Source organism: Polychytrium aggregatum (genome assembly GCF_025602895.1).
Source record: "Polychytrium aggregatum strain JEL109 chromosome Unknown BJ171scaffold_18, whole genome shotgun sequence".
Classification (NCBI taxonomy): Eukaryota; Fungi; Chytridiomycota; class Chytridiomycetes; order Polychytriales; genus Polychytrium; species Polychytrium aggregatum.
The window spans coordinates 323,046-335,457 of NW_026516220.1; the positions used below are offsets into that span (position 1 = coordinate 323,046).

General features: G+C 56.9%; 2 protein-coding genes across 2 annotated transcripts; one reads left to right on the forward strand and one right to left on the reverse strand.

The window, feature by feature from the left end:
- Nucleotides 1–2,309: 2,309 nt before the first annotated feature.
- On the forward strand, nucleotides 2,310–5,384 carry BJ171DRAFT_599031 (cytochrome P450). The gene is made up of 9 exons (XM_053114885.1): nucleotides 2,310–2,604; nucleotides 2,753–3,225; nucleotides 3,351–3,476; nucleotides 3,618–3,849; nucleotides 4,111–4,139; nucleotides 4,237–4,393; nucleotides 4,517–4,739; nucleotides 4,900–5,022; nucleotides 5,111–5,384. Exons 1-9 carry the CDS (start codon nucleotides 2,455–2,457, stop codon nucleotides 5,158–5,160), a joined length of 1,563 nt encoding a protein of 520 aa, XP_052966692.1. The 5' UTR covers nucleotides 2,310–2,454; the 3' UTR covers nucleotides 5,161–5,384.
- Nucleotides 5,385–7,182, reverse strand: BJ171DRAFT_504812 (COQ9-domain-containing protein). Its single transcript, XM_053110976.1, has 6 exons — nucleotides 7,129–7,182; nucleotides 6,397–7,023; nucleotides 6,177–6,228; nucleotides 5,945–6,048; nucleotides 5,777–5,830; nucleotides 5,385–5,658 (listed from the first exon to the last, which is right to left on the reverse strand). Exons 2-6 carry the CDS (start codon nucleotides 6,955–6,957, stop codon nucleotides 5,641–5,643), a joined length of 789 nt encoding a protein of 262 aa, XP_052966693.1. The 5' UTR covers nucleotides 6,958–7,023; nucleotides 7,129–7,182; the 3' UTR covers nucleotides 5,385–5,640.
- Nucleotides 7,183–12,412: the final 5,230 nt, after the last annotated feature.

The following is a 12,412-nucleotide window of genomic DNA, read 5'->3' on the forward strand; positions in this document are numbered from 1 at the left end:
CCGTGTTTGTCAAGGAAAAGGACTGCGATACCAGGCCTCCAAATATCGCCATCGGATATTTATGCTCAGGCCGCGATGGTGCATTTGATGTCTGAGGCACTGGGCCATCGTGCTCGTCTATTGATACATCCGCACTGCTCCTGCGGATAAGTGCGCCGGTCGTCCTGGGCTGCGAGCTCGGCTGGGAGTCTGGTGATCGGGCTGTTCGGTTCGCATGAGACCTTCGCTTTGGTGCGAAACTCTGGTCAGTGTCGTCAATCGCCGACCATAGCTTTACATGTACTATGAATTTAACGGACTCTTGCAGATCAAGCGGGCTGTGCGTTGCATTTCGAAGGGAGACACGATTACGATTGAGCGAGCATGTCAGTATGTTGTCATGTCCACGATGTTGGGCATGCTAGTGCACGGAAGATATATGCTGCTTTCTCCTGCGAGTTGAGATTGTTTCTATCGCAAGGGCGCACAGCGGACATTCCTCTGCATATTGATTGCACCCGATACGTAAATGCAGTCCATCAAGCAGTCACAGCTTTGCCTGCCCAGCCCTCTGCTCGACCTTTGCAGTATATGCCCATCTGGGCTCTTGGCCTTAAGCTGCACAATTATCGGGGGATCAACCGGGCGAAAGTCCGAGTTTTGGCTCCAGCCGCAGCAGCGAGTCTGCGCCGGCTGCTGGATTATATCCAGGACATAGGTCCTGCAGAGAACGAGAGCGGTCAGTCCGTCAGAATCTGGTTGGGTGCAGCTGCACCGCCTGGGAACATCGGGCTCTCGGTCATGCATGCATGCAGGTTCCAGCACGACCGAGCTCCCCCGGCCCTCCAAGCAACGAGCCAGGGCTCCTTGACGCTCCCCCGTTGCCTCTGCTGTGCCGCAGATTTCGGTGGCTGCCCGACATATCGAGCTTACCTGCCACTTGTAACTCCTTCCATCGCGACAGAATGGGGCGACGCACTAGCAGGCAAGACGGGGGCGGACGTTGGGTAGATTTAACGACCGATCTTCGGGGGGTGAGTTTAGGTTTAGGGCACCCCCGGCCTCGGCGAGTGTGCTGCTGCCGGCGCTGGCCGCTGGCCGTCAAGGCGGGCAGATGGCGGTGTTTTGGTGACTCCCAAAAGGGCAGGTGGCCCGCTATTTGGCCGGCACGGCTGTCCGCCGAACACGCGGGGCTGCCTGCGTCGCGCTTTCGGTTGGGCTTGCCGGCTCCAGCGCGGCCCCCTTGCCGATTGCCTTCGATATTGTCCTCGCCCACCATCGATCCATCTCGTGCTGAGCCGGCTGATCGATGCCGCGGATCGGTCGGCAGGTTGTCTGCACCCAGCCGGTTTGTTTGTCGGTGCCACTTGGCGTGGAAATAGCTTGGCCGAGTACTGCAACCCAAACTGTGCGGAATGGCCTGGCGTCTCTCGTCATGGATGAGGACGTGCGAGTCCTGGTCGAGGATCAACGTCGGAAACTTAGCATAGTGTGCCTCAGCCCGGCTTGATGCTCAGAAGCAGTGTCGTCACTTGCCATACCCCAGCCCTCGGCCCGATTTGTCGCCATGTCATGCACCTCCCCACCACAATGCGACAGACTGATCAGGGCTTGCGTCGTTATCAGGACGAGCAACGGAGCCAGATAGGTCATCAGCGACGCTTTCGTCATCGTCGCACTGGCAAAAGGCGAGCGAATAGGCAACAGACGACGCACGAATAGGCAACAGGGATGGGGAGAATCGGCAACACCACGCACGCAGAAACCATCGCCAAGAAGGAACCTCGACAGGACCCCTGCCCGGTCTGTTTCCCCGGGCGGTCCGACTGGCTGTTGATCCACTGCGGGCCAATTGGATGTTGGTCATCCGCCCGCCAACTGAGTCATTTTGCTTCCGTCGAGGGTGCTCGATCCGAGAGGGAGGCGGCCGTGGCCCGATCGGAGCCGAGTCGCCCGACATCATTGGGCCCCACAAGATCATGTCGGCGGCATCGCAGCCCGTGTTGCAGCCATCGCAGAGCCAGCTGCATGCTTCTCGCTCTCGCGACCAAAGCATCCATCGCGGCGGTGCATTTCACAGCATTTGCATCGCCTTTTCGCAGTGCCAGGCGAGGGACGAAGGGGAAGGAAGCGAGTTGGGCAAATCTCCCACGGTACATCTGGAGAGCGTGAGCCCAACGCATCCCCACACTGCTCCTCTATCCGCGGCCTGTATCCATGCACGGCGACCTGGGTTGCAGTATCAGCTACCGTGGGCATTGTCGTGCTGGTGCCCGCTGGCTGGCTTGTCGCCGAGGCTGTCGTGGGCCGCAGGAAGCCTGCGGGTCTGTCTCGTTGCTCTCGCAGTCCGCGCAAGCACCGCCCCGATTTGCCTGCGATCGCCTATTGGCAAGCGCCGCGAAACAAATACAACCCGTCGCCCACAAGCCGTCAAGCAGACCCTACCCTGGATCTTCAGAGAACTGAAGGCCGCCTATGATCGACATGCTCGAGTCGCTCTCCACACCCACGCCGTCGTTTCTGTGGTCCTGCGCTGGCGTTGCTACTGCCCTCGGCGTCCTCTGGTACGTCGAGAGCAGACGCTCCGCTGTGCGCTCCGTCTCCCAGTTTCCATGCCCATCCAAGGTATGTCGTCTGCAAGTGCTGCCTCGGGCAGATGGACCAGAGGATCGACACGCATTATCGCTGCTGCCGTCCCCGTGCATGATGGCAATCTCGCTCGGTTGTAGAGCGCAAACCTCGCTCGGCCGCTGACCATGCAACCCGCATCCAGATGCATCCGCTTTACGGAAACCTCCTGGATCTTGTGCCCTGGGAGGACCTCGTCAACGCCGACGTTTCCCAGTTCAACTTTTGTCTCAATCGCCTCTCGCAAAAATGCGACGACAAGGATAGTTTCTTCCGTGTGCATGTCTACGCTCCCTGGTTCCCGCTGCATCGAGTGATGGTCATCCCCCGAAACGCCGATGTTGTGCAAGAGCTGCTCTCGGCAAAGCATGCTCCGTTCCTCAACAAGAGCAAATCATACGTTCCTATCAAGATGTACTTTGGGGACGGTCTGCTCACCAACATGGGCGATGTTTGGAAGCACAGTCGAAAGGAGGTCGAGAAGGGCTTCCGTCTGGAGAGCCTGCGCTACAGCGCCGTCGCAATCGGAACCCTGGCCGACCGCCTCATCGAAAGATGGCTGAGCAACCCGCTCGTCTATCAAGACAACTGGTTTGACGCCAAGACCGACATGCTCTCGTAAGTGCTGTTGAATGTCCGGCCGGATAGCATTCGATGGGCATGTCGCCCCGGATGGCATGGATAACGCTTCGCGCACCCCCGAGGCTCTGGAATTCTCACCCGCCTCCCTTTGGCATGCCTAGCTTCACGTTCGATGTCATTTGCGAGGTTGGATTCGGATATGACGAGAGTGTTCGCAAGGAACTCACGCTCGAAAGTCCGCATGAGCTTTTCAAAACCCTCAATACGGGCATCGGGCGAATCGGCCGGTATGAACCGTTGTCTCGATCTCTCATGTGCTGGGTATCAATGCGAGCTTGGGCACTGAATCTCGCTAGCAGCCAAAGTACTGACTCCAAAATGGATTTGCTCCTGGGATGATGCGAACTACCCGATACAAAATGCAACAGCCAAGGGACCGATCAGCTCCTCATGCATATCCCCTTCACCCCCTTGAATATGTCGCTGCGGCGAGCCCAACGCGTTCTCGACGGCTTCATCCAAAAGCTCATCGAACGACGTCTCGAGGCCCTCAAAGTGGATCGCACGGCCCACCACGGGACTCTTATCGACGCCATCGTCGATATCGATGCCGACGGCAACCCGGTTCTGCCAATGAAGCAAATGATTTCTGAGATCAAAGTAAGTCGACGCCACGCGGCAGCGAAGGACTTGAATGCTCCTCCCCATCTCAATGCCGTGGCTGCTGATCCTGTTGCTGCTGTTGCTGCTGTTGCTGCTGTTGCTGTGGTTATTTCATTCGTGCCCGTGGTCTGGTTGTCATTGGTGCTTCGCACACTGCCGACGCACAAGCAGCGCTCAGTACTGCTCCGTGTTCGCCTCGCCGTCGATAGCACGAACCCAATCTGACCATTTTCCCTGGGCTCGCGTGCCATACTGTAGATCCTAATGTTTGCTGGGCATGATACCACGTAAGTGGCACCGTCACGGGAGATGCATAGGCGACATTATTGCCCCGCTGACAGCAAGCCACGCAGCTGACAGTTTGATCCTTCATGCATCACACAGCGCCAACTCCCTCGGCTGGGCCATCTATCTGCTCACGCAGCATCCCGACTCTCATCGACGCCTGCTGGAGGAGATTGACCAATATTTGCCCAACAACAAGTATCCCACATTTGACGATGTCGAGAGTATGCCTTTCCTCAATGGCGTGATCCGCGAGGTATGGAACTGAGGTGCAATCTTATCAATCGGTCTGTGCTAACCAAGACAGCGTGTGCGTGCTCGCCCTTCAATGGCCTCGCTGAGTAACTGACAAGCACCTCTCCTCCCCTGATGCCGACAGACACTGCGCCTGTTCCCGCCCGCGAATGCTGGACGTATGCCCACACGAGATTTGAACATTGGCGGATATCAGGTCAAGAAAGGAACCGAATTGTTTGTGTTTACGGCTGTCCTCCAGCGAGACCCGCGTTATTTTGAGAATCCCGATAGCTTCCTCCCGGAGCGGTGGCTTCCTGACTCCACCTTGCACATGGAACGCAAAGCCTACCTGCCCTTCTCGCTTGGTAAGAGTGATACTATCGGCTGCAATGGGCTGGTTTCGCGGCCGGCCGAGCGACTCGGCAGCCATATGCGCATTTGCGTGCCATTTGCCAACCTGGATTGTTGTTGCTCGCGATGCCAACCGGTCACGCCTTGCATTTCCGACCCCTCATTTGCCTACAGGGCCTCGCAACTGTGTTGGCATGAAGCTTGCCCTTCTTGAAGAGCGGATCCTGCTCGTCCGGCTGATGCAGCGCCTCAACTTCACCTACAACTCCGAGCTCGGACAGCCCAAGTGGAGCTTTGGTGAGCACCAGAGATGCATTTGCTGGTGTGCTTGTGCTGACATGGCGCTCCTGTTCACTGACACGACTTTTGGCGAATCCAACCCCAGATCTCACCACCGGCCCCGAAGCCGTGATGGTCAAGGTGTCAGCCAAGTAGTGTGCTGTCTGCACAGATCAGCATCCGCTGTATCTGGATGATCTCCCCACAGGGACCACACACTCTCCGATTGCGACTCTTTTGCCTCATCCTCGATCTGGCTGGCTAGCGGTTGCTTGGCCCACCGGTGGTCTCTGCGATCTAGCCTCCCTTCTACTCCAACAAAAGTGCCTCCTTATCGTTTCTGTTCCCAGTTCCTCTATTTCACTCGATTGCAATGAACATATATTCTTCACATGTGGTGTTGGCTCCATTCACGCGCCATCGAATATATGCCGAGTATTCCGAGCCTTGTGTGTATATCTCGCGCAGGTCAGACACACGCTGTTATGGTTTGTGTGCTGGTGCTGGAGTCTCCATCGATCCGGCGGCGAGGGCCCTCAGAAGCACCGCTGGCCCCGGCTCGAATGTGATTTGGCGCTCCACGGGATGCACGGCGCTGAAATGCACATTCATTCATTGTTTCATTCACTCCGGAGTCTAGAAGCGAATGCCACGCTGGGAAAGTGTATGTGCTCGAGTGAGGACCATGGATACGAAGGCAGAGCTTTGTATATCGCGGAGGGGGGGGGAGGCCCACGATGGTCGACTGCAATACGAGTGTCGCTGGTCTTACCGAGGAGAGAATCCCGCAAATCGTCTTGGCACCAAAGTCAGCTATGTTCTTGATCTGCGGCAGCGAGGAAGAAACAGTGCTATGGTAAGTATATCAAGCTCAGGATGGTCGTCTTTGAAAGCTCACCGATAGGGGAGCAACGAACTGCGACAAGTAACAAGATGCTACCTCTGAAGCGCTTCGTCCTACAAATGCCGTGTCCTGCAGTCGTCGGTCGAGGAACTTCCACGTCTCCGCAAATTCGGGCGAGCGGTCCTGGGTCATGAAGAGCTCTGTGAACGATTGTGTTTGCTTTGGGGTCAGCACGCAGGCAGGCCTGTCCTTCTCAAGTCGAACCAAATGCATCCGGGGCTGCGGCTCCTGCTTCGAATATCCCGTTGTTGCGGTGCAGAGCACTCACCAGTGGAGGTATAGACAGCGGCAAGCAACGCGCGCTTAGTATACCAGTTCATCTGGAGCACATCGAGGGTATCGAACAAAGCCCGGGTGAGGATCAATGGGAGGCAACGTGAAAGCAAATCCGGAGCATTGCGGACGCAATGAACAATTAGCGACTCCAAAAAATCGATGGACAGGGAGACAGGGCATCTTTGCAGCAAAAACAGGAATACAAGTATTACATCGACAGAACGGTCCCCGGCAATGTACCACATCTCATCGACGAGCTCTCCAAGGTTGGCGACATTGTTGGCGGCGTTCTGGGGCAGGGCCAGGAGAGCAACGGCCTCGGGCCACTTGCGGATGTACGGGGCAGTCAGCTTCATACGGGTGATGCAGGCGGTTCTGATCTTGGCAGTGGTCTTCATGGCATTGAGATCCAGCTGGTTCATCTCGTCGCGCATGCGGACAGTCGAGTCCTTGATGAAGAACTCGACCAGCTCGATGGGGCCGCGGGGGAACAGGCCGTGGGCAACGTTGGAATAGCCCAGAGCCTTGGATCCCTCCATGATGGCGTCGGCCGTCCAGCCGTGGGTGGGCACAAAGTTGAGGGCGCTAACGAGGATCTTTTGGGTGGGATTATAGTGCCGCTGTTGCTGCGACTGTTGCGACTCGGCGTGCAGATGGATGTTGAAGTCAGGGGCCGAGGCTTCATGGCGGAGGGCCGACAGGGTCGAGAAATGCGTGCGCTTGAAATGCGACCAAGGATGCGACAGCGAGATGGCTGTCCTGAAGGCCTGCATGGTGGACGGTGGCTAAGGGGAGCTTCAAAGTCGAGGCGATGCCGGGCCAAGGCGTGTTCACGAGGACTGGATGGAGCAAGCAAGACCAAACGGAGTGTCAGAGTCGAAAACACACCAAGCTGCAGCGAGGCCGTGGCGGGCGAGGCGAGGCGAGGCGAGGCGACAACGCACCGACAAGCGGGTGGATCGGCTTCGAGAGGACCCCGAGATCGGCTTGGAGACGATGGACGAGCACGCAGCAAACTCTTGGCCAGATCGTACTATCAATTTTTTCCGGCCCCCTCGCGGCTGCTCATCTCGGTCACCTGAAAGTCACGTTGTATGTGGCGCAGCAAAAGTTGGAATCCGGCCGTGGTCGGTTGACGGCATTTGGTATCACCTTGAGCCGATTGACAGTGGTGGTGGGCGATTGGTGTGGAGGAATGACCAATTGTATCATTGTTGGAAGCTCCACTCCGATTGCGGACAAGAACCACCACCATCTGAATCTCTCTGGTTGGAAACCTAGTCAAGCGTGGCTGTGTGTCAGCGAGATGACATGATCGTTTGGCTATCGGGCAAGACTCACCTTGACAAGATGTCTTCCCACGACTGATTGAGCGAGCGATGCGTTTCTGGATCTGAATCAAGGACGCCACTGTGAGCATCACTCCCTGCCCAAAATGCGCTGGTTTTGAGGAGATTCTTTCTTCCCCAAGGGCAGAACCAGCCATCGTCGCTATTTTCTCGCCAGATGGCTCCCCTCAAGCGAAAGACACCAGCCAGGCGACCAAGTGGATCCAGAGCACCCACAAGATCCTTGGTCTGCAGCAATGGATGAGCACCACACCGAGCCCCAAGATCCCTGGGTTGGATCCCTTCCTGCAATACATTCGCCATGGGTTCGATGGAGACATGCTGGACAAACAGCTGTACTTCAGCCTGACCCGGCGTCGGCGATTCAAGCGACTCGATCTCCACAGCAAGCGACAGCGCACTGTTCACGAGATGTGCAAGCAGGTCATCGACCAGGCACCAAGGGAGACCGAAGTGGTGATTGCCTTTGGGAATGCCTCGTGGAAACAGGGGAAGGGATATGCATCCAGTCCCAGGAGACTCAGGTTCGCCAAGTACTTTGAGCAGTTCCACCATCACCAGAGACGACCACCAGACCGATCCGTCTCCAAGATCCATGTGTGCTCGGTGAACGAGTTCAACACATCCCAGGTGTGCTCACATTGTCGGGAAGCCAAGCGACTCGAGCCACCCGAGTATCTTGATATCGAGAAACCCCACTTTGTCCGGAGCTGTGCAAGCTGCCATACGCTGTGGGATCGAGACATCAATGCAGCCAGGAATATGATCTCGGTATGCCAGTCGATCATCGCCACAGGAGATCGACCGGGTGTATTCAAGACTGTGCTTCCCAAACCAACAAAACCACTCGATTGCCAACGAAGACAGGAGTGCAATGCCATGGCTTGCTCACTGGGCCTACAAGTCAGTCAGCGGGCTTCAGATATCTGAAGCCAGAAAGTGACTGTCCCGTTTCTTTCTGGATAGACTGTAAGTATCTTGCACTGTTCCTTGAGTATGTCGACAGTGGGTGCCGGGTCGCCCATATTCTGGGCAGTCCACTTCGGGGTTGCCATCCCTCTTGGGATGGTCGATGGGAGGTGGTTAACTCCCTTGTGCAATGTGTGTGTGTGCTGATGTGTGTGTGTGCAAAGTGTGTGTGTGTGCCGGCGAGAGGCTTCTCGCCTTCCCTCGGGGGTCTCTCGCCAGAGACTGCTCTTCTCGCCGACCGAGGTGGCTCCGAGAGCGCGTTTTTTTCGTTCTCGCTCATGTTTTTACAGGCAATCCAATATAAAACGGGACACCCAGGTTTTTGACCATTCATCGAATATTTTGTTACCCAATGTTATCGCGCGCTGGCCATGACCATTCGCCACACATCCGACTTTCGCACCGCCGCATTGCGATGCTACGCCCTCATCCATAGCCTGCGTAAGGTCGCCTCCATATTCAGTGTATCCAAGAGCACCATCCATCGATGGCACCGAGGATGCAAGCTGGATGACCCATCCCGGGTCCCAGCTCGCAGATCCACTTTCTTCGAGCAGGCATGTCCAGTCATTCGCACCCTGATTGAACAGGACCCGTTCCAGACTGGTCCTGTGCTGCGGTGCAAGCTCGAGTCCATCCTCCAGAGGAAAGTATCACTCTCACTCTGCCACACTGCCATCCACCGAGCAGGTCTCTCTCACAAGAGGGCAACACACCTCTACAAGTCCAAGCGACTGGATGAGCGAGTGGCACAGTTCAGGGACCAGGCCCGCTCCATTGACCCACGACGATTCGTTTTTGTCGATGAGACAGGGATCAGGAGATCCATTTTCCCTCTTTACGGATACTCGCCGAAGGGTGCTCCTCTTCGCCAGCGCAATCACATGAAACACAAGTCTGTCTCGGCTGCATTTGCAATCAACCACTCTGGTGTGCTGCATCGCATGTACATCCCCACATCATTCAAGACACACTCTATGGTCGAGTTCTTTGAGCGAGCGAGCTTCCCAGACGACTCTGTGATTGTGATGGACAATGTCAGCATGCACAAGACAATGGCTGTCCTGGACTGCATCGAGCGCCGAGGATGGTCAGTGATCTTCACCCCACCTGCCTCGCCCGACTTCAATCCCATCGAGAACTTCTTTGGGGTTGAGTCCCCACCGATTTGGGGTTGAGTTCCTCCAATTTGGAGTTGAGCTCCCCAATCACGCCGCCATTCTCACGCTCAAATCCCTGGCTTGAACCTCTCGGCGATTTTTGAACAGGTCGCTTCCCCAACCAGCCCGCGCAGTCGGGTTCCTGCTCTCGGGTATAAATGCCACACCTTCGTCCTGCTGCTTTCTTCCCTCATCTCGCCTTGATCGGATCATCGCGCTATTGTACGATAAAAAAAAAGTCTCTGCTCTGACCAGTACCACTGGCAGGCATCCAGCATCCTCTGCCCCCATGCCTCCGAAGCGTAAGGGTACCGGTGATGGCCAGCCTCGGCCACCCAGGCCCAAGAAAGCCAAGTCACAGTCGGAGCCTGTCTCTGGTTCGTATTCTGACCCCACGCATGCTTGGTCGTCTGTTGCTCCGTCGCTCACCACCACTGCTTCTGCAGATCCAATGGATGTCGATCCCACCGAGCCTGGTCCGTCTACTTCCTCGAGTACCGGCAAGCGATGTCGCCAGTGCGACGGTACCGATCACGAGCGAAGCAACACTAGCAAGTGTCCCAAATACCGGCCCCTCAAGAGTTCTGTCGTCCCACTCGTGGATGGAAGGTCATCCGCCCCTCAGTTCAGCTGCTTCAAGCAGACGATGGATGGCTGTTGTCTCAATCCCGCTCTCCGCGACAAGACCCAGGCCACCGTCGAGGCCATGACCCAGATCCAGTTCGAGGCATCCAGGCTGCTCAACCTGCACATCCTCCGGTGCATCGAGCAGGATATTCCCGTCCCCGTCATCTCCAAGTCCACACCTGTTTTCATCCGCCAATGCTTCAAGATCGTCCAGGCCGATGCCCTCTCGCCGACCGGGGACAATGAGAAATACAACGAGCATCTGGTCGCTTCCTTTCGCGACTACCAGACCACTCGGCACGCAGACCTGCCTCCGGCCCCTCGTCTGCCTGATGGTGCTCACAGTCAGCTTCTCACCCTGGCTGTCAATGCCTATGCCACCAACTGCACCACCCACCTCGACCTGGCCTACTGGCGACTCCTTCGCCGCTTCTGCGCTGCCGTCTTCCCAGCCAACAAGCATAAGCACGAAGCCATCGAGGCCTGTCTCGAGCTCTTCGAGAAACCAGGGCAGACTCCACCCAAGGCCGATCTCGAGTTCCTCTATCCCGAGTTTGGCCACGTCCTGGACGAGTTTCGGTACAGCAACGACCAGGACCGCTTCCGGGCCCTCCATCGCCTCTCACACCATGTGGGAATCCTCGCCCGAGACAAGATGGTCGACGATGTCCACAAGTGGATCGACTGTGACATGCCCGCCCTCCGAGTCACCGAGCTGCAGCGCCAGGCCAAGCTGGACGAGCTCACTACCCAAGGCATTCCCTCCGACGACAAGAGGTTCACCACGGCCAAGTCTGAGCTCGGCACCACCAAGGCCAAGATCAACAAGCTGGCCGCCAGGATCAACTGGGCCCTCAAGCAGCTCGCTCTCGACACTCCTCCGTCCGTGTGCACGATGGTCCCTCTGTGCACAGCCAAGGCCAAGTATGTCAAGATCGACACCGTCACTCTCTGGGAACTCCTGGGTCCAAAGAAGCGCCTTGGACTCACCTGGGACATGCTCAAGGAAGAAGGCGAGGACGGTGTCAACAACCAGGATCGTCTCTGGCGCAGTTGCTTCAAGCTGCGTAGTTCCCTCTTCCGTGACCGGGATATCAATCACAAGCTGTTCAACTACGATATCAGCACCGATGGCATTGGATGCACCATCGGTCTCGTCAAGTTTCTGCCTCGAACCGATCACACCGAGACCATCGAGCCTCCTCCGACCGCCGAGCAGCGTATCCAGGCCCACATCGGCGACCCAGACCCCGATCGCACCACTTGGATTGGCATCGATCCTGGAGTCAGCTCCATCTTCACGGCGGTCATCCAAGCACCGGGCCACCAAGACGAGATGGTCTCGTTCTCCAATGGCCACTACCAGCACATGTGTGGCCATACGTCCGATACTGAGTGGCACAACACCATGAAGTATCGACTCGATATCGAGACCTGGATGTCGTCCACCCCCTCGCCCAAGGTGTCATCCTCGGAGGCTTTCAAGGTCCATCTCACCCATGTCCTGCGACCGGAGCTGCGAGTGCAGCTCGACTTCCACCTTGGCAAGAAGGCCCGTCACCATCGATTCACGGGCCACAGGAGACGCCAAGTGGCCGTCGACAGGATGTGCAAGGCCGTCCTGAAGCACGCCCCGATACGGACCGATGTGGTGATCGCCTTTGGCAATGCGTCATGGCGACAAGGCAAGGGCTATGCATCCAGCCCTCGGAGGCAGCGGTTTGCTCAGTACTTTGAGCAATTCGAGCACCACCGCCGCCGTCCCAATCACCATTATGGAAGCGTCAAGGTGGCCTCGACGAACGAGTTCAACACCTCGCAAGTGTGCTCCAAGTGCCTGGAGCCAGTTCGGTTGGAAGGACTCGATGCGCCCAGTGTTGCGAATTCCCACTTTGTCAGGAGCTGCAAGAATCCCAGCTGCCGGACAGTGTGGAATCGCGACGTCAATGCGGCGCGCAACATGATCATAGTGTGCAGGTCGATTGTGGAGATCGGAGAGCGACCGGCGGTCTTCACTCGGAGGCTGCCAAAGTGATCGGTTTTATTTCTTGTGGCTTTGCTTGACGCAAGCACAGCACATACTACCTGTTCATGGAAACGGCTATATTGTCCCGTTTTTTTCT